This window comes from Somniosus microcephalus, chromosome 3, assembly GCF_052327205.1.
Source record: "Somniosus microcephalus isolate GS21.2 chromosome 3, FLI_Smic_1.0, whole genome shotgun sequence".
Taxonomy (NCBI): domain Eukaryota; kingdom Metazoa; phylum Chordata; class Chondrichthyes; order Squaliformes; family Somniosidae; genus Somniosus; species Somniosus microcephalus.
Genome location: NC_140989.1, coordinates 343,721,168 through 343,743,268, shown reverse-complemented (window position 1 = coordinate 343,743,268; position 22,101 = coordinate 343,721,168). Strand labels below are relative to the sequence as shown.

The 22,101-nt window shown below is 44.2% G+C and overlaps 1 protein-coding gene across 1 annotated transcript in view; it reads left to right on the top strand.

Moving 5' to 3' along the window:
* The window catches only part of ptbp2a (polypyrimidine tract binding protein 2a), a 69,091-nt gene that overhangs the window by 21,087 nt on the left and 25,903 nt on the right, over positions 1-22,101 (top strand). The window contains 4 exon segments of the mRNA XM_085983270.1: positions 1,920-2,092; positions 7,690-7,833; positions 10,355-10,519; positions 10,610-10,720. Coding sequence (XP_085839396.1) covers positions 1,920-2,092; positions 7,690-7,833; positions 10,355-10,519; positions 10,610-10,720 — 593 coding nt within the window.

The following is a 22,101-nucleotide window of genomic DNA, read 5'->3' as shown; positions in this document are numbered from 1 at the left end:
GCATCGCATCCGGTCCTGGTGACTTCTCTACTTTAAGTACAGCCAGCCTTTCTGGTACCTCGTCTTTATCAATTTTTATCTCATCCAGTATCTCAACTACCTCCTCCTTCACTGTCTGTGGTAGCATCTTCTTCCTTGGTGATGACAGATGCAAAGTACTCAATTTAGTACCTCAGCTATACCTTCTGCCTCCATGCGTAGGTCTCCATTTTGGTCCCTAATTGGCCCCACCCCCTCTCTTGCTATGATTCCCTTTTATGTTAGCTACCATTCTATTCTTATACCCTCCCTTTGCCCCTTTTATTTAGTTTTTCACTTCTCTGAACTTTCTATATTTAGCCTGATTCTCCGATGTATTCTTGACTTGACACGTCATACGTCCCCTTTTTCTGCTTCATCTTACTCTCTTTCGTCATCCAGGGAGCTCTGACTTTAGTTGCCCCACCTTTCCCCCTACTGGGAATGTACCTCGACTATACCCAAACTATTTCCTCTTTAAATTAATTTTGTATTTAAAATTTACTCTTTAAAACTGTTGTTCCACTACAGTTTTGCCTACCAATCTTTGATTCCAATTTACCCGGGCCAGATCTGTTCTCATCCCACTGAAATTGGCCTTCCGCCAATTAATTATTTTTACTCTAGATTGCTCCCTGTCCTTTTCCATATCTCATCTAAACTTTATGATACTATGATCACTGTTCCCTAAATGTTCCCCCACTGACACTTGCTCCACTTGACCCGCCTCATTCCCCAGAACCAGATCCAGCAATGCCTCCTTCCTTGTTGGGCTGGAAATGTACTGATCAAGAAAGTTCTCCTGAACACACTTCAGAAATGCTGCCCTTTACACTATTACTATCCCAGTCTATATTGGGATTGTTGAAGTCCCCCATTATCACTACTCTATAGTTCTAGCATCTCTCTGTAATTTCTCTGCAAATTTGCTCCTCCATATTTTTCCCACTAGTTGGTGGCCTATAGAATACACCTAGTAGTGTAATGGCACCTCTATTATTTCTTAACTGTAGCCATATAGATTCTGTCCTCGACTCCTCCAGGACATCCTCTCTCTCTAGCACTAACATTCTCCTTAACCAATACTGCCACACCACCTCCTATCTTTCCTGAACACCCTATATCCAGGAATATTTAGTACCCAATCCTGCCCTTTTTTGAGCCAGGTCTCCGTTATTGCCACGGCACCATATTCCCATGTGGCTATTTGCGCCTGCAGCTCACCAACTTTGTTTACTATGCTTCGTGCGTTCACATACATGCACTATAAACCTACCTTAGGCCATCCTGTGTTCCGCCTTAGTCTGGCCCCACCTAATACCTTACTATTTCTTACCTTAGTGCTATCTGTCTCTCCCAATCCTTTGTGCCCTTTGTTTCTCCTTTCTAATGCTACATCTGGTGCCCATCCCCCTGCCAACTTACTTTAAACCCTCTCCAACAGCACTAGCAAACCTTCCCGCAAGGATGTTGGTACCGGCTCTGTTGAGGTGCAACCCGTCCGGCCTGTACAGGTCCCACCTCCCCCAGAACCGGCCCCAATGCCCCAGGAATCCAAACCCCTCCCTCCTGCACCATCTCTCCAGACTAAAATAAGTCTTTGCTTGAAAGTCTCTGCCTCTCCCCAAAGCCTTGGCTTGCAGTAAAATTTTTGCTCTGAGCTATGTGACTGCGAACTGAATTTTGATTGCACTATCTGACCATGTACAGCGTAGCTAATTTGCCAGGATACATCAGTAACATTCCGTTAGCTGTACTATTTTTTTAAGCTTCTAGTAGTTTCTACTCAAGTTTTTCAAAATTAAGTGTAGTAAAGCTGGAGGACAGTTTTTTTTTCATGTGGCAAAAGATTGTTTCACTGCTGTTTTTAAACAAGTGTAACATTTACTAATGTTCTGCAGCTAATGGCAATGACAGCAAGAAATTTAAAGGTGACGATAAGATGGTCGGTGCTCCATCCCGTGTCCTCCATATTAGGAAACTGCCCAGTGAAGTAATGGAAACTGAGGTCATAGCTTTGGGCTTGCCATTTGGAAAGGTTACCAACATTCTGATGCTGAAAGGGAAAAACCAGGTATGTACAACCTGGAATGAATTGCTGGCCACAAGTATAATCATTTTAAAGCAAATGTGTCTAGAACTGCAGTTGATGCTTTAATAAGGATGCTTGATGTGAGTAATGTTCACTAGGTTCTGAAGTTTTATCTTTAATTATGTAGCTAGTTTTAAAGCTTTTAACAGTCGAAATGAAAAGTACCTTCACCCATACTTGAATTTCTCCTTTCTCTGAAAAATTGTGGTACAAGCATGTCCAACTGCACAAAGTGGCTGCGGTTATCTTAATGGTGTGGTGACATTTAACCAGATTAAAAAGTATGAGCAACTGCTAATCTTGAGTAATCATAATATACCTATTCAAATATTTTAGTTCCTTTTCCCTATACGTTGGGTAGTATGTTTTAGACAATTATGGCATTTGCACCTGCTCATTAGTGAAAAGGGCTCTATAACGTTAGAGTTTTCTCGATATTGAGATGCATATGTGCTGCTGACATCTGATGACTGCGACATAGAAACATAGAAGATAGGAGCAGGAGTAGGCCATTCAATGAGATCATGGCTGATCATCCAAATTCAGTACCCTGTTCCTGCCTTCTCTCCATATCCCTTTAGCCTTAAGAAATATATCTAACTCCTTCACCACTCTCTGGGTGAAGAAATTCCTCCTCATTTCTGTCCTAAATGGCTTACCCCTTATCCTTAGACTGTGACCCCTGGTTCTGGACTCCCTGACCATCGGGAACACCCTTCCTGCATCTAGTCTGTTCAGTCCTGTTAGAATTTTATAAGTTTCAATGAGATCCCCTCTCATTCTTCTAAACTCCAGCGAGTACAAGCCCAATTGACCCAATCTCTCCTCATAACGTCATTCCTGCCATCCCAGGTATCAGCCTGGTGAATCTTCGCTGCACTCCCTCCATGGCAAGAACATCCTTCCTCAGATAAGGTGACCAAAACTGCACGCAATACTCAAGATGTGGTCTCACCAAGGCCCTGTACAACTGCAGCAAGACATCTTTGCTCCTGCACTCGAATCCTCTCGCTATGAAGGCCAACATACCATTTGTCGTCTTAACCGCCTGCTGCACCTGCATGCTTACCTTCAGCGACTGGTGCACAAGGACACCCAGGTCTCATTGCACTTCCGCTTCTCCCAATCTATTGCCATTCAGATAATCTGCCTTCCTGTTTTTGACACCAAAGTGGATAATTAGGTGACTTGATCTGCAGTTAAAGATTTACAGGAAACTTTCGTTTAACCGGAGGTTAAAAGTCCGGAAAGCTCTATCTACCGGCAAAATTCAGGAGCCGTTTTCTATAAGTTTTTTTACTTCCCGTTGCTTTTTTTCCCCCCAGTCAGGCTCTGCAAGGTCTGTAGCTAAGCAACAGCTTCAGCTAGAGACACTTGGAGCTGCAGCCGACTGTTTTGAAGCTGTTGCTAAGCAACAGGGTTTGTTGATTCACACGGAGCTGAAAAGCTCTATGTTTAAACATTAGCGCTGGTTTATACGGCAGTTTTGATCTAACGGCACCAGCTCGGTCCTGTCAGTGCCGGATACCAGAAAGTTTCCTGTATTTTACTGCATGCTCTATATAACACACCTTCATAACATTTTTATATAGTTTACATAATGCAAACATCTGGATGTGAATAATTTCAATAGCACAATTTGGGGGGAAAATGCCACGTGAACTTCCTTTGACTGTTCTAAGAAATTTGTGACAAAAAAGCAAATGAGGGGAGATAAGATGTGCAAAGATCTGGATTGTAATATGTATTATATTAGAGTCATAGAGTTTTACAGCACAGAAAGAGGCCCTTCGGCCCATCGTGTCTGCGCCGCCCATCCATCCCTGTCCAGTCTAATCCCATTTTCCAGCATTTGGTCCATAGCCTTGTATGCAATGGCATTTCAAGTGCTCATCCAAATGCTTCTTGAATGTTGTGAGGGTTCCTGCCTCTACCACCCTTTCAGGCATTGAGTTCCACCTTCCAACCACCCTCTGGGTGAAAAAGTTCCTCCTCAAATCCCCTCTAAATCTCCTGCCCCTTACCCTGAATCTATGCCCCCTTGTTATTGACCCCCCTACTAAGGGGAAAAGTTCCTCTTTGTCTACCCTATCTATGCCCCTCATCATTTTGTACACCTCAATCAGGTCCCCCCTCAGCCTTCTTTGCTCCAAGGAAAACAACCCCAGCCTGTCCAGCCTCTCTTCATAGCTGAGGCGCTCCATCCCAGGTAACATCCTGGTGAATCTTCTCTGCACCCTCTCCAAAGCAATCACATCCTTCCTATAGTGAGGCGACCAGAACTGCACACAGTACTCCAGCTGTGGCCTCACCAGCGTTTTGTACAGTTCCATCATAACCTCCCTGCTCTTATATTCTATGCCTCGGCTAATGAAGGCAAGTATCCCATATGCCTTTTTAACCACCTTATCTACCTGTTCCGCTGCCTTCAGGGATCTATGTACATGTACACCAAGGTCCCTCTGACACTCTGTACTTCCTAGGGTCCTACCACTCATTGTGTATTCCCTTGCCTTATTTGTCCGTCCAAAATGCATCACCTCGCACTTTTCAGGGTTAAATTCCATTTGCCACTTTTCCGCCCATCTGACCAACCCGTTTATATCGTCCTGTAGCCTGAGGCTTTCCTCCTCACAATTTACCACCCCACCAATTTTCGTGTCATCTGCGAACTTACTGATCATACCTTTTACATTCTCATCCAAATCATTTATGTAGATCACAAACAACAAGGGACCCAGCACCGATCCCTGAGGTACCCCACTGGACACAGGCTTCCAGTCACAAAAGCAACCTTCGACCATCACCCTCTGCCTCCTGCCACTCAGCCAGTTTAGGATCCAACGCGCCAAGGCACCCTGGATCCCATGGGCTCTTACCTTCTTGACCAGTCTCCTATGCGGGACTTTGTCAAAAGCTTTACTGAAGTCCATGTAAACCACATCCACAGCATTTCCCTCATCCACCCCCCTAGTCACCCCCTCGAAAAATTCAATCAGATTTGTCAGACATGATTTACCTTGACAAAGCCATGCTGACTATCCCCGATTAATCCTTGCCTCTCCAAGTGGAGACTAATTTTGTCCCTCAGAATTTTTTCCAATAATTTCCCTACCACAGATGTTAGGCTCACTGGCCTGTAATTCCCTGGTTTATCCCTGCTACCCTTCTTGAATAATGGTACTACGTTAGCTGTTCTCCAGTCCTCTGGTACATCCCCTGTGGCCAGAGAGGTTCTGAAAATTTGTGTCAGAGCCCCTGCAATCTCCTCCCTTGCCTCCCACAGCAGCCTGGGATACATCTCGTCTGGGCCTGGGGATTTATCCACTTTTTGGCCTGCTAAAACCGCTAGCACCTCCTCCCTCTCGATGCTAATATGTTCAAGTATGTCACAGCCCCCTTGCCCGATTTCTATGTCTGCATCGTCTTTCTCCATAGTGAACACAGATGCAAAAAATTCATTTAAAACCCCGCCTACATCATCTGGCTCTACACACAGATTGCCACTTTGGTCCCTAATGGGCCCTACCCTTTCCCTGGTTATCCTCTTGCCCTTAATATACTTATAAAACATCTTAGGATTTTCCTTTATTTTGCTCGCCAGTGTTATTTCATGGCCCCTCCTCGCCCTCCTAATTTCTTTTTTAAGTATGCCCCTGCATTTTTTATACTCCTCTAGGGCTTCTTCCGTCTTTAGTCTTTTGTAACTGCCAAAAGCCCCCCTTTTATTTCTAATGCATTTTTGTATATCCCTTGTCATCCAAGGTTCCCTTTGCTTGTTGGTCCCACCCTTGACCTTTACAGGAACATGTTGGCGTTGTACTCTCTCTATTTCCCTTCTGAAAGTCTCCCACTGTTTTGATGCGGATTTTCCTATAAGTAGCTGCTCCCAGTCCAATTTGGCCAGATCCTGCCTTATCATATTAAAATCGGCCTTCCCCCAATTTAGAACCCTTATTTCCGGGCCGTCTTTGTCTTTTTCCATGGCCACCTTAAATCTCACCGAATTGTGGTCACTGTCGCCAAAATGCTCTCCTACTGACACTTCCACCACTTGCCCGGCTACATTCCCCAGAATTAGGTCCAGTACCGCCCCCTCTCTTGTAGGACTTTCTACATGTTGGCTCAAAAAGCTCTCCTGGATGCACTTTAAGAATTCTGCACCCTCTAAGCCTTTCACACTCTGACTATCCCAATTTATATTGGGGAAGTTGAAATCCCCCACTATTATTACCCTATTATTTTCGCACTTTTCTGAGATTTGCCTACATATCTGTTCCTCTATCTCCCCCTGACTGTTTGGGGGCCTATAGTACACTCCCAGCAAAGTGCTTGCCCCCTTTTTTGTTTTTAAGTTCTACCCATATGGCCTCATTAGAGGAACCCGCTAATATATCATCCCTCCTTACAGCAGTAATTGACTCCTTAATTAATATTGCAACACCCCCTCCCCTTTTACACCCCCCTCTGTCTCGCCTGAAGATTCTATACCCCGGAATATTGAGCTGCCAGTCCTGACCCTCCCTCAACCATGTCTCCGTGATAGCAACAATATCGTACTCCCATGTGTTCAACAACAACTTCAGTTCATCCACCTTATTTGCAAGACTCCTTGCATTAAAATAAATGCCTTCCAGCCCTGCCATATTCTCTTTTGCCTTCACATATTTGCTTTGCCTTCCCAGCTGACTTGTTTTTCCCTCTGTATTTGGCTGTAAATCACCCCCTACTATAGCTCCACTCTGTACCCCATCCCCCTGCCAAGTTAGTTTAAACCCCCCCCAGCAGTGCTAGCAAACCTCCCCGCAAGGATATTGGTTCCCCTCTGGTTCAGGTGTAAACCGTCCGACTTGTACAAGTCCCACCTTTCCTAGAAGCAGACCCAGTGATCCAGGAAACTAAAGCCCTCCCCCCTGCACCATCCCTTTAGCCACGCATTCATCTGTTCTATCTTCCTATTTCTATACTTACTAGCACGTGGCACTGGGAGTAATCCAGAGATTACAACCCTTGAGGTCCTGCTCTTTAATCCTTCACCTAGCTCCCTAAATTCTTGCTGCAGGACCTCATCCCTCTTTTTACCTTATAGTGAGGGATGTATGAATTTCTGTTATTCACTGTTCAGCTATTCCCAAACATTTCATCCTTGTATAGCTTTGGGAGATAGTAAGGAAAAGGAGAGGAATAGCCAAATACAGATTATCTCTGGAAAAATGATCGCCAATGTTTCATTTTACCATAGCTTGGAAATGAATGGTCTAAAGGACTCCATCTGTTTTAAAACCTCTGGTTTTTTACTGCTGCAATTGGTTTGCGTAAAAGTGCCAAAAATGTAATTTGTCGTGTTCTGTAAGATTGAGTTAACCATGTGAGGGAATTGGAACTGTTACTAGCAATCTCTCATTCATTGAGATAAAAATTAATTTTACGATGTCGGAAATCTGTAGTTAAAAACAGAAAATGCTGGGACTACGCAGCAGGTATGTTATTTTGGAATTTGTTTAATTGTACTGTCTAAAAGCTTGATACTGCTATTTTTTAATTAGTGCTCACTGTTAACTTCCTTTGTGATTTTGCAGGCTTTTTTGGAAATGGCTTCTGAAGAGGCAGCTATCACCATGGTGAATTACTATACTGCAGTAACACCTCATCTTCGGAATCAGCCTATCTACATCCAGTACTCAAATCATAAAGAGTTGAAGACAGACAATGCTTTAAACCAGGTTGTTATTTAGTTCAGTGATTGTGAAAATGCTACATGTGTGTATGCCTTTCACTCATAACTGTTTTGTTTTTTGGGATTATGGATTTGAAATTTGGGGTTTGAGTGGATTTCTGCCATGACCTTTACCTAATGCCTCTTCCTAAATTTGCACGTTAAACTGCTTTAGGTTCAAAGGTTATTGCGCAGAAGGTGAGAGCAGAAGAGCGACCTGCTTTTTCTCTTTGTTAAAGCTTAGGAGATGTGTTTTATTTTTCTAAACCCCAAAAAGCTGCTTGCCTTCCTTTTTTTGTAGAAGGAAAGGTGTGAAAGATATGAACTTTAAGTATAAGATTTTTATAAGATAGAAAGGTGATAGAAATTTAACAAGGAAAGTATGTGCAATGGTGAGACCTTTAAAATACAACGTGCAGGATAAATACAAAAGCAAACTACTGCAGATGCTGGAAATCTGAAATAAAAACAGAAAATGCTGGAAATACTCAGCCGGTCAGGCAGCATCTGTAGAGAGAGAAACAGAGTTAACGATTCAGGTCGATGACCCTTCGTCAGAACTGGAAAAAGGAGCTGTCTATTTAGTACAGATTAAAACATTTTAACCAGGAGTAAAGAGGGTGTGGAAAAGGCTTAAACCCCCCCAAGGGATAAATCGGGAGATTAGGTCAAAAATTAAATCTGAAGGGCGCATACGATTAAAGTAAGTGTAGTAAGTTAATCAAATTCATTGAGAAAATTATTTAATAAACACATAGAAATAGAATACAGCTACTTTTGTATATTTGGTCTTTTAAATGGTGTTTGTTAATGTCATGTAAAAGACTCATCATGAAAATTATATCAACGGTAAAGTGGTGACATGGATATGGGATGGCTTAAGGATAGAAAGCAGAGTGCAGGTGAAAATGGATTAGGAAGATGTAGCTAGTGATGTGCTCCAGTGATTGCTGTTGGGACCTCTCTTTGTTCTCCATGCACATAAGTGATTTGGGCATGGGTGTAGAGGGACAGATATCGATAGTTGCGGCCAACATCAAATTAATAGGTATGGCAAACTAAGGAAGAATGCAGGAGGCCATAGATCAGTTCGGAGAGTGGGAACATGTGGCATATTCAGTTTAACAGATGTGAACTGCTACATTTTGGAAAAGTAAGAGAATGGAAAAGCAATGGAGTAGAGGAATAGACATCTTAAGGGTTCAGATATGCTGGCTGTTTAAAGTAGAATTGTGGGTAGAAATAGATGTAAATGGGGGAAAATGGGATTATATATGGGCATTGAATAGATCTGTACAAGATAATCATGCCACAGTTGGGAGTACTGTGAAGTTTTGGGCATATTATAAAATGTATATTGGAACCATAGAAAATGTGCATCACTGAATTACTCGGATGATTCATGGGTGAGAGGATATAGTTATGATAGGCTTAAACTAGAACTGTATTCAGCAAAGCAGAGTAGGTTCAGGGGAAATCTGAACAGGGGGCTAAAGGGGGATCTAATAGAAATATTTAAAGTTTGGAAAGGATTTGAGAGGGTAAATACTGAACAATTATTCTGGTTTGTGAATCAATGAGTATAAATTTAGGATTAGTACTAAAAGCATAAAGGGATATTAGATATTTGTCATGCAGCTATTAGAATATGGAATGCATTGCTTCAAGTGAATTGCAGCTGAGCCAGTCACTACATTTAAGGGGAATTGGAAGCACTCCAAGAGAAAAAATGTTAATAGATACAGGTCAAGGAAATGGGATTACGGTAGATAGCTCCAATACAAGCAATCGCTGACACATCTATCTATGATACATAGACTGGCCTGGGCTGAAATTTCTATGAAAATTGAATGCACACTAGAAATTGATGAAACAACCACATTATTGATTTCCTTTGCGCTATAGGATGAACAGAATTTGTCATTTAGTATTGCTGTGTATAATTGACCTTAAGAGACTCCATACATGGTGCCAGATGTATAGAATCTGGCAGTTTATTATTTGCATGGTTCTGCCTACCTCCGGTGGCCCATCATAAACTGGCCATGAGATTTTCATCTACCACTTGTAACATTCAAAGCTTGCCTTTGGGAGGAAGGTTCTATTGCAGTTAACGCACTTAAATTGTGAATCATTTTTAATGAGCTATGTGCTGCTGTAAATATGCTTGGTATATAGTCTACTAATCCATTTTGTCCACTAAAAAATTGAATTATTTTGTAAATTGAATTAATAAGCAATGTAAATAACACCCAAGTTTGAATTTAGTGCTCAATAAACTTAACAGATCATTTGAATGAAGCGGCTTTAAATTCTGAGTAGACAGTATTCATTTTTAAAACTGACATACAGAAACATACTTTTTTTTTTCTCCTTCCCTTCCCCACTTAAAATTTTTTTTCCCCTAATTTGGGCAAAGTAAAAATTATTTGATTGTAGTTGTAAAAATTATATATCTGAATTAACACATTAACATAAAATAGCTGATGGTGAAATGGAAAACTCTAATTGTGTGTTACTGCTTTCAGCGTGCCCAAGCAGTTCTTCAGGCTGTAACTGCTGTGCAGACGGCAAGTACCCCCCTTACTGGAACTACAGTCAGTGAGAGTGCAGTGACGCCAGCTCAGAGCCCAGTACTCAGAGTAATTATTGACAACATGTACTATCCAGTCACTCTGGATGTACTTTATCAGGTGCGTTTATGCTTCACATTGTTTTGTGTGTAGATTTCAACTCGACCGTTGATGGATAATAATTGCATTCTTTTTCCTTTTTTTAAAAAGATTTTTTCCAAGTTTGGGCCGGTACTGAAAATCATTACATTTACAAAGAATAATCAGTTTCAAGCACTGCTGCAATATTCTGATCCTATGAATGCACAACAAGCAAAACTGGTAAGCAGAGCACAGCTGAAACTTTCCATTATATCTGCATTCCTATTTATCCTTGTAATTACAGAAAGGTAAATGGTTATCAGTGGAGCAAGACGTTGGTGCCTGTGGTCTTAAGGTGATGACTTTTATGCTTAACTGGGAAGTCTTACTTGTTAGTCTGGTTGAGGCCTGTGCCAATGGTGGTTTTAGTATGTTTACGTAACCTGCTCACTCTTGAAGGTAAAATGTTACACCTGAAATAATGCCTTTAACTTAATTTCTCTGAAACAGAAGTGCTATTCATAAGGTTCTAACATCTGTAATATTTTTGTTTTGTTTTACTTGAAAAAATTTTGACTTGAGCATACAATATGTGAAATCATTTATGGATGGCTGAGATTATTTCAACATCTTAATTTCTTCAGCAAACTCAAAAGCTGGTCACCAGGTCTCCCAAATCATGTCTGTATATATTCTAGGCTTTTTCCTCCAGTGGACCCAAAAGGCTGGTTAGCTGTCCGCATAGCTATAAAGTATTGCTTTGTTAATAAATTCAGGGTAAAGGGTCGCCCTTTTAGAACTGAGATGAGGGGGAATTTCTTCTCTGAGGGTCGTAAACCTGTGGAATTCTCTGCCCCAGAGAGCCGTGGAGGCTGGGTCATTAAATACATTTAAGGTGGAGATAGACAGATTTTTACAAGATAAGGGAGTGAAGGGTTATGGGGAGCAGGCAGGGAAGTAGCTTTGAGCCCAAGATCAGCCATGATCTTATTGACTGGCGGAGCAGGCTCGAGGGGCCAAGTGGCCTATTCCTGCTCCTATTTCTTATGTTCTAATTCTGTGTCATTTGCATTAAGTATATATCTGTTATTCATTGGGAGAAAATTCATGCAAACAAGTTTGAGTCTTTGTTCTTACTACCTGGTGGAGATTTATTATTCTTTGTCCTTCCATAGTATATAAGAAATTCAGCTTGAAGTCTTGCCATTGCTTTGCATTTCTTGCTGGCATCAGTGTCTTTCCCCTTCCCATTCTTCAGAATTAGTGTTCTTCATATTCTTTATTTGCAAACAAGTTGCCTTTGAGAATCATTTAACAAGCCCTTTGAAAGATGTAACTTAAGTTTCTCAGTGATAAACAATCACATTGTATATGACTGCCTGTTGCTAGGATGAAGTACTTCAGTGCCAGTGTTGGCATATCTAATCAAAGTGCTTCTCACTAAAACAAAAACCGTTTCTGTTTAATGTAGGATGTGGAAACACAAGACTTGCAAGTACTCTACGGGTAGAAAGAGACGCACTGCATCAATTGGGGAAATTGCTGTCAATTAGCTTTTGATCTCCCAACTGTGTTGCTTTTAGAATTGCTTAGACAAGGTCTTTTACTGAGTTTGTTTTTCTCCTGGCCACTCAATTATGTGTACTATAGCAACACTTATATTATTTCCCATGCTTTACCATGTGGATGTGGAGAAGAAAAAATGGAAAGCAAATGGGAAGAAAGAATGGGTAGATGGGGCCATATGGGGAATGAGGTGGAGTAAGTGTCAGTAGGGGAACATTTAGGGAACGGTGATCGTAGTATCATAAGGTTTAGATTAGCTATGGGAAAGGACAGAGGGCAATCTAGAGTAAAAATACTTAATTGGAGGAAGGCCACTTTCAGTGGGTTAAGAATGGATCTGGCACAGGTAAATTGGAATCAAAGATTGGCAGACAAAACTAGTGAAACAATGGGCTGCCTTTAAAGAGGAGATGGTTCGGGTACAGTCGAGGTACATTCCCACAAAGGGGAAAGGTAGGGCAACCAAAGTCGGAGCTCCCTGGATGATGAAAGAGATAGACACAGAAAAAGGGGGCATTTGACAGATGTCAGGTTAAGAATACAAGTGAGAAACCAGGCTGAAGAGGGGCAAAGAGAGAGTATGAGAATAGATTGGCAGCTAACATAAAAGGGAGTCAAAAAGTCTTCTATAGGTATATAAATAGTAAATGGGTAGTAAGAGGAGGGGTGGGGCCAATTAGGGACCAAAAAGGAGACCTACGCATGGAGGCAGAGGGCATGGCTGAGGTACTAAATGAGTACTTTGCATCTGCCTTTACCAAGGAAGAAGATGCTGCCAAAGTCATAGTGGAAGAGGAGGTAGTTGATATACTGGATATGATAAAAATTGATGAGGACGTACTAGAAAGGCTGGCTGTACTTAAAGTAGATAAGTCACCAGGACTGGATGGGATGCATCCTAGGATGCTGAGGGAAGTTAAGATGGAAATTGCAAAGGTACTAGCCATAATCTTCCAATCCTCCTTAGATACGGGGGTCGTGCCAGAGGACTGGAGAATTGCAAATGTTACACCCTTGTTCAAAAAAGGGTGTATGGATAAACCCAGCAGCTATAGGCTAGTCAGTTTAACCTCAGTAGTGGGGAAGCTTTTAGAAACGATAATCTGGGACAAAATTAACGGTCACTTGGACAAGTGTGGATTAATTAAGGAAAGCCAACATGGATTTGTTAAAGGCAAATCGTGTTTAACTAACTTGATTGAGTTTTTTGATGAGGTAACATTTAGGGTTGATGAGGGCAATGCGGTTGATGTGTACATGGATTTCCAAACGGCGTTCGACAAAGTGCCACATACAGGAAACTTTTTTTATCCGGGACCGGCGTGGTGCCGGTTGATCCAAAAGTCCGGATTACAGAGAGGTATACTTACCAAGGTACGAGAGCCCCGTACATGGTCTCAGGTGCAGGAGTCCCGGTTACACGACCACAGATGCAGGAGTCCCTGTTGCATGGCCACAGGTGCAGGAACCCCGGTTACATGGCCACAGATCCAGGAACCCCGGTTACACGGTCACTAATATATAGTAAAACTTAACTGAACCTACTCCTGAATTTTGCCGGTTAAGAGATTTCCGGATATTTAGGTGCCGGTTAAAAAAGAGTTTCCTGTAATAAAAGTCCTAGAATAAAAGGGCCAGTGGCAGCATGGATACGAAATTGGCTAAGTGATAGGAAACCGAGTAGTGGTGAACGCTTGTTTTTCGGACTGGAGGAAGGTACACAGTGATATTCTCGGGTCGGTACTAGGGCCACTGCTTTTCTTGATAGATATTAATGACTTGGACTTGGGTGTACAGGCCACAATTCCAAAATTTGCAGATGACACAAAACTTTGAAGTATAGTGAAGAGTGAGGAGGATTGTGATAGACTTCAAGAGGACGTAGACAGGCTGGTGGAATGGGCAGACATGTGGCAGATGAAATTTAACGCAGAAAAGTGCAAAGTGATACATTTTGGTAGGAAGAATGGGGATAGGCAATATAAACTAAAAGGTACAATTCTAAAGGGGGTGCAGGAACAGTGAGACCTAGGGGTATATGTGCACAAATAGTTGAAGGTGGCAGGGCAAGTTGAGAAAGTGGTTAAAAAAGCATATGGGATCCTGGGCTTTATAAATAGAGGCATAGGGCAGGATTTTCATTGGGCCGTGGAGTTGGGATTGGAGGCGTGTGGGGGGGGTTAAAATCCCGAAATCGGGTCCCGACCCCATTCCGCACCCGCCTCCATGCCAGTTTCAAAGGAGGCAGGTACCCGCCCCGCACTGGGACCCGCCTACCCGAGACGGGAAGGAATTAGTGCCAATTAACTGCCTGTTAACAGGTAGTTAACGGGCAGTTTTGAGCCTTATCCCTATTTTTAATGCTGAAGTGTGGGATTCCCGAAGGCGCCAAACCATGCCAAGTTTGCGAGGCGGGCCGTCGAATTGAAGGACTTGAAGGGGTCGAGATGTCGGTGTTCAGGTGAGTGATGTGTGCATGAGTGCAATAAAGTGTTTAAAGAAGTTTAAATTTCCTTTTCTTACCTTTACAGCCTTCCTTCCTTTAGGTCTCAGGAGTCCCTCATCTCACCGGCACAGAAAGCAGAATGGCTGCGAACTGTCAAAAGTGACAGCCTGCAGCTTTCTGCGCAGGAGAGATTTCTAACTGAGTCTGTGGAGAAGGACTCAGGTTAGAAGTAAGACTGTCAGTGTTTGACGGCTTCAAACAACTGTGAAATGCTGATATTTCATCTGTCAACACCTCTTGACAGATGAAATTTCAGTCTGTGACATCACCTGTTGCCGGGTGGCCCTTAATTGGCCTGCGCGGGCTCAACAAGGTCAATCAAGTTAAAATCGCATAGATTGGCCGCATCTTGATGGAGGCGGGACTACAACCCCGAAAGTTGTAGTCCCGCCTCCTACCCGACTCCTGAATGAAAATCCAGCCCATAGTGTACAAAAGCAAGGAAGTTATGATGAACCTTTATAAAACACTGATTTGACCTCAGCTGGAGTATTGTGTCCAATTCTGGGCACCGCACTTTAGGAAGGATGTGAAGGCCTTAGAGAGGGTGCAGAAAAGATTTACAAGAATGGTTCCAGGGATGAGGGACTTCAGTTACGTGGATAGACTGGAGAAGCTGGGGTTGTTCTCCTTAGAGCAGAGATGGTTGAGAGTCGATTTGATAAATATATTCAAAATCATGAGGGATCAGATAGAGAGAAGAGAGACACTGTTCCCATTGGCAGAAAGGTCAAGAACTAGAGGGGACAGATTTAAGGTGATTGGCGGAAGAACCAAAGGCAATATGAGGAAAAACATTTTTACGCAGCGAGTGGTTAGGATCTGGAATGCACTGCCTGAGGGTGGCGGAGGCAGATTTAATCGTGGCTTTCAAAACCTGAAGAAAACATTTTTGCAGGGCTACGGGGAAAGGGTGGGGGAGTGGGACTAGCTGAACTTGTCTTGCAGAGAGCCGGCGCTGATTCGACGGGCCGAATGGCCTCCTTCTGTGCCATAACCATTCTCTGATTCTATAACAGGAAGACAGGGCGTTTTGGAAGCTAAGGCTATGGGGAAGAAAACTTAAGTAGTTTATCAAACCAGGTGTCCACTACCAGACCTAGTCCAAGATGGAAATTGTGGAGCCCGACGGATATAATTGGAGAGGTGAGCAGGAGCAGACAGGAGTCTAAATGGATGGTTTTAGTTTTGCTTGCATTGAGTTGGAAGAAATTTTGATTCATCCAAAATGTAATTTTTGGACAGGCAGTGGAATTATGGAGAAAGATGAGGAGGGACAAAAAGACAACCTTGGCAACAGCCACAAAGATATGTCATTAATCATTTTAATCAGTGTAGTCTCTGTGCTATGGGCACAAACCGCATTGTAGGGACTTGTTGGAGATTTGTGTACTGGTGAGGCAGCTCCATTTTCGAGAACGTTGGAGTGGAAGGGAACATTTCAGAAAGGTAGATGATGGGAGACAGTGGAGGGGTTTTAAGCTATCTTCGATTTAAGGTTCATCAAAGATGCTGCACAAATTCAATTTTCATCCTTGTATTTTATCACTGTCTAGAAATTTGCATGGAGCCTTTTGCATTCAATCTCAAATTTCTTTCATTGAAACTTTAGTTTCTTTTCTCTTAATGGCTGTCTGTTAACCATGTTCTGTGTGATTTTCAGATCAAATTCAGTGGTTTATGCACAGCAATGAAGAAGACATTTTTTCTTTTTTGGAATTGGGGGAGATTTCCCACACCGTTCTTTAGATGTTTTAGATGGTGTGATGAAAGGGAATGACTGGCTGCAGAGCTTTGATCGTGCTGCTTGCGATGTTTTGTCTGTGCAAAAGACTTCCGCTAATGTTACTTGTGCAACTAAATGGTAATCTTGTGACACTGCAGCTTATTGGTCCTCCTTGCTCTGGTTTCTGGGATTCTTTTTTAAAATAAATGATATTTTAGTGCAGATTGTGACAAAGATGGTAGGCATTCCTAGACATTTCAATGACTTGTATCTATCTTTCAAAAGGCCTGAATACAGACTTAGAACTGATGATTTCCATTCAGCCATTCTTGTCGGCTGCAGGCTTTCAGGTTAGGTGCCCAGGACATCTATAAATCACAAGGAGTGATCTATTGGAAACAATCCATTTCAGTAGGAGGGTTGTCAGTTAATGGTGCTGTCTATTACATAGGGAAGAGATTACTGTTCGTATTACCATATAAATGCTCCCTGTGCCTCCTCTCTCCACCATCAACCAGAGAGGGAAAAATTGTGCCTCCTAGGAGCGAGCAGAAACATTCTACTGTTGGTACAGGCGATAGTAATTTCTGTTGATGCATTCAGAAAATTAGGTAGCAGTCTTGTGGTTTTGATGTGTGTTGCTATTGTAGAATTGCACTTCAGGCAAATCCATTGCACCGTTTGGCATAATGATTGGTGAATGTCCTTAATTTCTGCCACAGTACAGCAGAGCACCTTGGGTTCTATGAAAAACTATCCAACTGTGGGGGGGGGGGGGGGCACTGCCTTTTGGGCTACCATGAAACCTGTTCACACAGCTATACAGTCAGTCGTTCCTCCACTACATGCACTGTTGCATTGCCATAACTATATTAAGCCATAATTGCAGTTGTGTTTTGGGGACGGGACGGGACGGGAGGGTGGGGGGGGGGGGGGGGGGAGAAAGAGAGTTCGTAAACCATACATATATCAGTATTTAAATGCATATATTGCAAATATAAGCATTGGCTAGGAATGTTCAGCTATAATTTAGCTATAACTTAATAAATAATTGATTTGGACTACATAACTGATTTGTACTTGGGAATCAGAAGTACAATTGCAAAATTTGTGGTGACTCCAAATTGGGGAGTATAGTTAACACTGAGGAAGACTGCGATAAAATACAAGAAATTAATGAACTTGCAGAATGGGCACATAATTGGCAAACAAATTTCAATATTACAGGAAACTCGTTTAAACGGCACCTAAATATCCGGAATTCTCTATTAACCAGCAAAATTCATACTCCGAAAACACCTCAATAACCGGCTATGTGACCGAGTCCGAGTCTCCCGTGGTGGCCGAGTTAGTCAGTGGGGATAGTTCTCCAAACTGCCACTACTCGGCTTCTTGGCACTGTCAGAAGTCCGAACACCTCAATAACAGGAGTCTGACTCTTTGTTTGTTAAAAATAGCCTCGGTAGATAACCCTCTCCGTCATCCGGAATTTTTAATCAACCGGCACCATCCCGGTCCCGTTGGTGCCGGATACCAGAGAGTTTCCTGTAGATAAGTGTGAGATGGTACATTTGGTTAGAAAAAATAAGGAGTCCACATACTCCTTGGGAAAATGGGTAGAGGAGCAAAGGGCTCTTGCTCGAGTCTCGAACCAAACTACTGAGAAATCTAGACATGTTTACATGATATAGATTGCACACCGTCTCCCCAAAGAAGGTGGTTGACTTGGAACTGACCTTGTCACGTGGCATATCATTCTTGGAGCTATCTTCACCCTAATAACCCACTTATCCCTGAGGCTTGAAGAAGGATAGACACTAGTTTTTGAACCCTTGCTACCATAAAAAAGGCATCAAAATACAAGGGCTTTCTCTGCTTGAGAAGTAATTTTACATTTTATAAAAAAAAAACATTGATCATCATTTACATCCCTGTAGCAGTTCAAGCCAGTTTGATCGATCTTGGAAAACCAGGTTCTTAGGAAGCACATAACATGGCATGCAATTTGTAGATGGTCAATAGTACATGTTGCCTTCTACTCTCAAATCCCATAAAGCCCTAGAAATGGCACCTTTGCACCAGTTTTATCGTTTTTCCACCTAGCTAAAAACATTGCACTTTCTGCTCTCTGTATCATGCCCTCATTGAATTCGGGCAAATTCTTTGGTTTTGTCATAGGAGTGGGTTAGTTTAGTTATAGTCTTCAAAAAATTTTTGTTTGCAAGTGTATTCCAAACCTGCCTTTTTTTTAAACAGATTTTTCAACCCAACAGTAGAGGAGTTAGCATCCTCTGGTCCCAGTTGGCATTATGCTACAGTTGTATAAAGCTCTGGTTTGACCACATCTGGAGTATTGTGTTCACTTCTGGGCACCGCACCTCAAGAAGGACATATTGGCCTTGGAGGGGATGCAGCACAGATTCACCAGAATGGTACCGGGGCTAAAAGGGTTCTATTATGACGACAGGTTACATAGACTAGGCTTGTATTGGTTTGAATATAGAAGATTAAGGGGTGTTTTAATTGAGGTGTTTAAGATGATTAAAGAATTTGATGGGGTAGACAGAGAGAAACTATTTCCTCAGGTGGTGGGAGTCCAGAGCAAGGGGGCATAATCCTAAAATTTGAGCTACACCGTTCAGGGGTGATGTCAGAAAGCACTTCTTCACACAAAGGGTAGTAGAAATCTGAAACTATTTCACCCCCCACCCTAAAAGCTGTTTCAAAACTGAGTTAGGTATGGGTATTCAAGGATATGGAACCAAGGCAGGTAAATGGAGCCGAGATACAGATCAGCCATGATCTAATTGAATGGCAGATCAGGCTTGAGGGGCTGACTGGCCTACTGCTGTTCCTATGTTCCTACAAACCACTAGAGCATTGCTAACAAGATAGCGATTCGGGATGGGGGAATAAACCTGTCACTGTTGCCTGTTTATACATTTGGCTGTAAGCATTGCATATTCCAGGCCATTTTGTCATATCGTTGATCAGCTAGCCTTAAAGCCGTAAAATCAGCCTAAACAAATAAGGACAAACAAGGGAACTGAGATACAAAATAGAATTGTAGCACTCAGCACATTGTTTCCAACCCCAGTTGCTCATCATTCAGCGTGTCTGCCAGCATTGACTGTAATATATTGCCTGCGGCAAAACAAAATGTCTCTAATAGGACAGTATGTTGATACCAGTGTTTGCCAGTATTTTACAGAATAGAACAACCCATTTAAGATTTTTGAATAGCAGGTACGTTGGCTATAGTGGCTAGGTATGTTTGCCTGACATTCTCGAACAGCGCCTGTGAAGAGTGACTAATCCAAATGTCAAAAAAGTAGAGCATTGGGGAGCAAGCCACAAATCTCTCCCACCGTGGGGAATTCTAACTGCTCCCCCCAACCCCAATGCAGATCGTCCCTGCAAATGTATGGATACACTCAGACGATTGTCCTGTGGAAGGCTGGGCAGGGACGGGGCTAACCAGGTTCAGATTCCATGTCACCAATCCCACTGGTCATGGTTTATTAACTGCAAGGCCAGGCAATTTCATGCAAATACTCCAGCAGACCATAATTAATTTTGCATTCACTGACACTTACTGAAGGACAAATGCAGGCTGAAGCACTACAATCGGGGGAGGATCATTCATGCTTCGGACTATTAGGGAGGGGAGAATTCAAGGCATTTATGTTTTACTTTAAAGATAAGTATTTGTATCTCTCATCATTTGGGAGTTTCAAAAGTAGCCAATCATTATGGGAAAGGAGCAAGATGAGGATAATTTCAAGAATGATTGACATTTAGGACCTCTTCTAAACACGCTCCTTATTCTCACACAGGTCATATAGAATGAGGTTGCATTTGTATAGTGCTGTTCATGTCTTCTTGACATCCCACATGCTTTATAGTCAACTAGCTGGGGGAGCCCGGCGGTGCCGAGGCTTTCTCGAGGGCATGTTGTTGTTGGAAGAGAGAGAGGGAGCGACTGGGGGGAAGAGAGAGAGGGAAGGAGAGAGAGAGAGAGGGAAGGAGAGAGAGAGAGGGAAGGAGAGAGAGAGAGAGGGGGGGGAGGAGAGAGGGGGAAGGAGAGAGAGAGAGATGGAAGGAAAGAGAGAGAGATGGAAGGAGAGAGAGAGAGGGAAGGAGAAAGAGGGAAGGAGAGAGAGACAGAGAGAGGGAAGGAGAGAGAGATTGGGAGTGTGAGAGAGAGATTGGGAGTGTGAGAGAGAGAGATTGGGAGTGTGAGAGAGAGAGATTGGGAGTGAGAGAGAGAGATTGGGAGTGAGAGAGAGAGATTGGGAGTGAGAGAGAGAGATTGGGAGTGAGAGAGAGAGATTGGGAGTGTGAGAGAGAGATTGGGAGTGAGAGAGAGATTGGGAGTGAGAGAGAGAGATTGGGAGTGAGAGATTGGGAGTGAGAGAGATTGGGAGTGTGAGAGAGAGAGATTGGGAATGTGTGAGAGAGAGATTGGGAATGTGAGAGAGAGAGAGAGATTGGGAGTTGGAGAGAGAGAGATTGGGAGTGTGAGAGAGAGATTGGGAGTGTGAGAGAGAGACTGGGAGTGTGAGAGAGAGAAATTGGGAGTGTGAGAGAGACTGGGGAGAGAGAGAGAATGGGGAGATAGAGAGAGAGAGCGACTGAGGGGTGAGAGAGAGATGTGGAGAGAGAGGGAGAGACTGGGGAGAGAGAGAGACTGAGGGGAGAGAGAGAGAGACTGAGGGGGGAGAGACAGAGCGACTGAGGGAGAGAGGGAGACTGGGGGAGAGAGAGAGATGGGGGAGAGAGAGAGAGACGGGGGAGAGAGAGGAGAGAGACTTTTCGAGGGCATGTTGGAAGAGAGAGAGCGAGTGGGGGGGGAAGAGAGAGAGAGCGAGTGGGGGGGGGCGGTGCAGAGGCTTTTTTGAGGGCATGTTGGAAGAGAGAGGGAGCGACTGGGGGGGGGAAGAGAGAGAGCGACTGGGGGGAAGAGAGAGAGCGACTGGGGGGAAGAGAGAGAGCGACTGGGGGGGAAGAGAGAGAGCGACTGGGGGGGGAAGAGAGAGAGCGACTGGGGGGGGAAGAGAGAGAGCGACGGGGGGGAAGAGAGCGACGGGGGGGAAGTGAGAGTGCGACGGGGGGGAAGAGAGAGAGCGACGGGGGGGAAGAGAGAGCGACGGGGGAAGAGAGCGCGACGGGGGGGAGGAGAGAGAGCGCGACGGGGGGGGAAGAGAGAGCGCGACGGGGGGGGGGAAAAGAGAGAGCGCGACGGGGGGGGGAGAGAGAGAGCGCGACGGGGGGGGAAGAGAGCGCGCGACGGGGGGAAGAGAGCGCGCGACGGGGGGAAGAGAGAGAGCGCGACGGGGGGGGGGGAAGAGAGAGCGTGACGGGGGGGGGAGAGAGAGAACGGGGGGGGGGGGAAGGTGGCCCGATGGACCCCTGCGAAGGAAGAAGGTAAGCTCTCCCACCCCTTCACTCTTTCCCTCCCTGTCCCACCCCGTCACTCTTTCCCTCCCTCACCCTCTCTCTCTCCCTCCCCCGTCTCTCCCTGCTTTACTCTCCCTCCCCCTCTCCTCACGCTCTCCCTCTCTCTCCCTCCCCGTCTCTCCCTGCTTTACCCTCTCTCCCTCCCTCTCCCTGCCCTCCCCCCTCTCGCTCCCCTCCCCCACCCTCCCTCGCACCCCCACCCTCCCTCGCTCCCCCCGCCCTCCCTCGCTCCCCCCGCCCTCCCTCGCTCCCCCGCCCTCCCTCGCTCCCCCGCCCTCCCCTCGCTCCCCCGCCCTCCCTCGCTCCCCCGCCCTCCCTCGCTCCCCCGCCCTCCCTCGCTCCCCCCGCCCTCCCTCGCTCCCC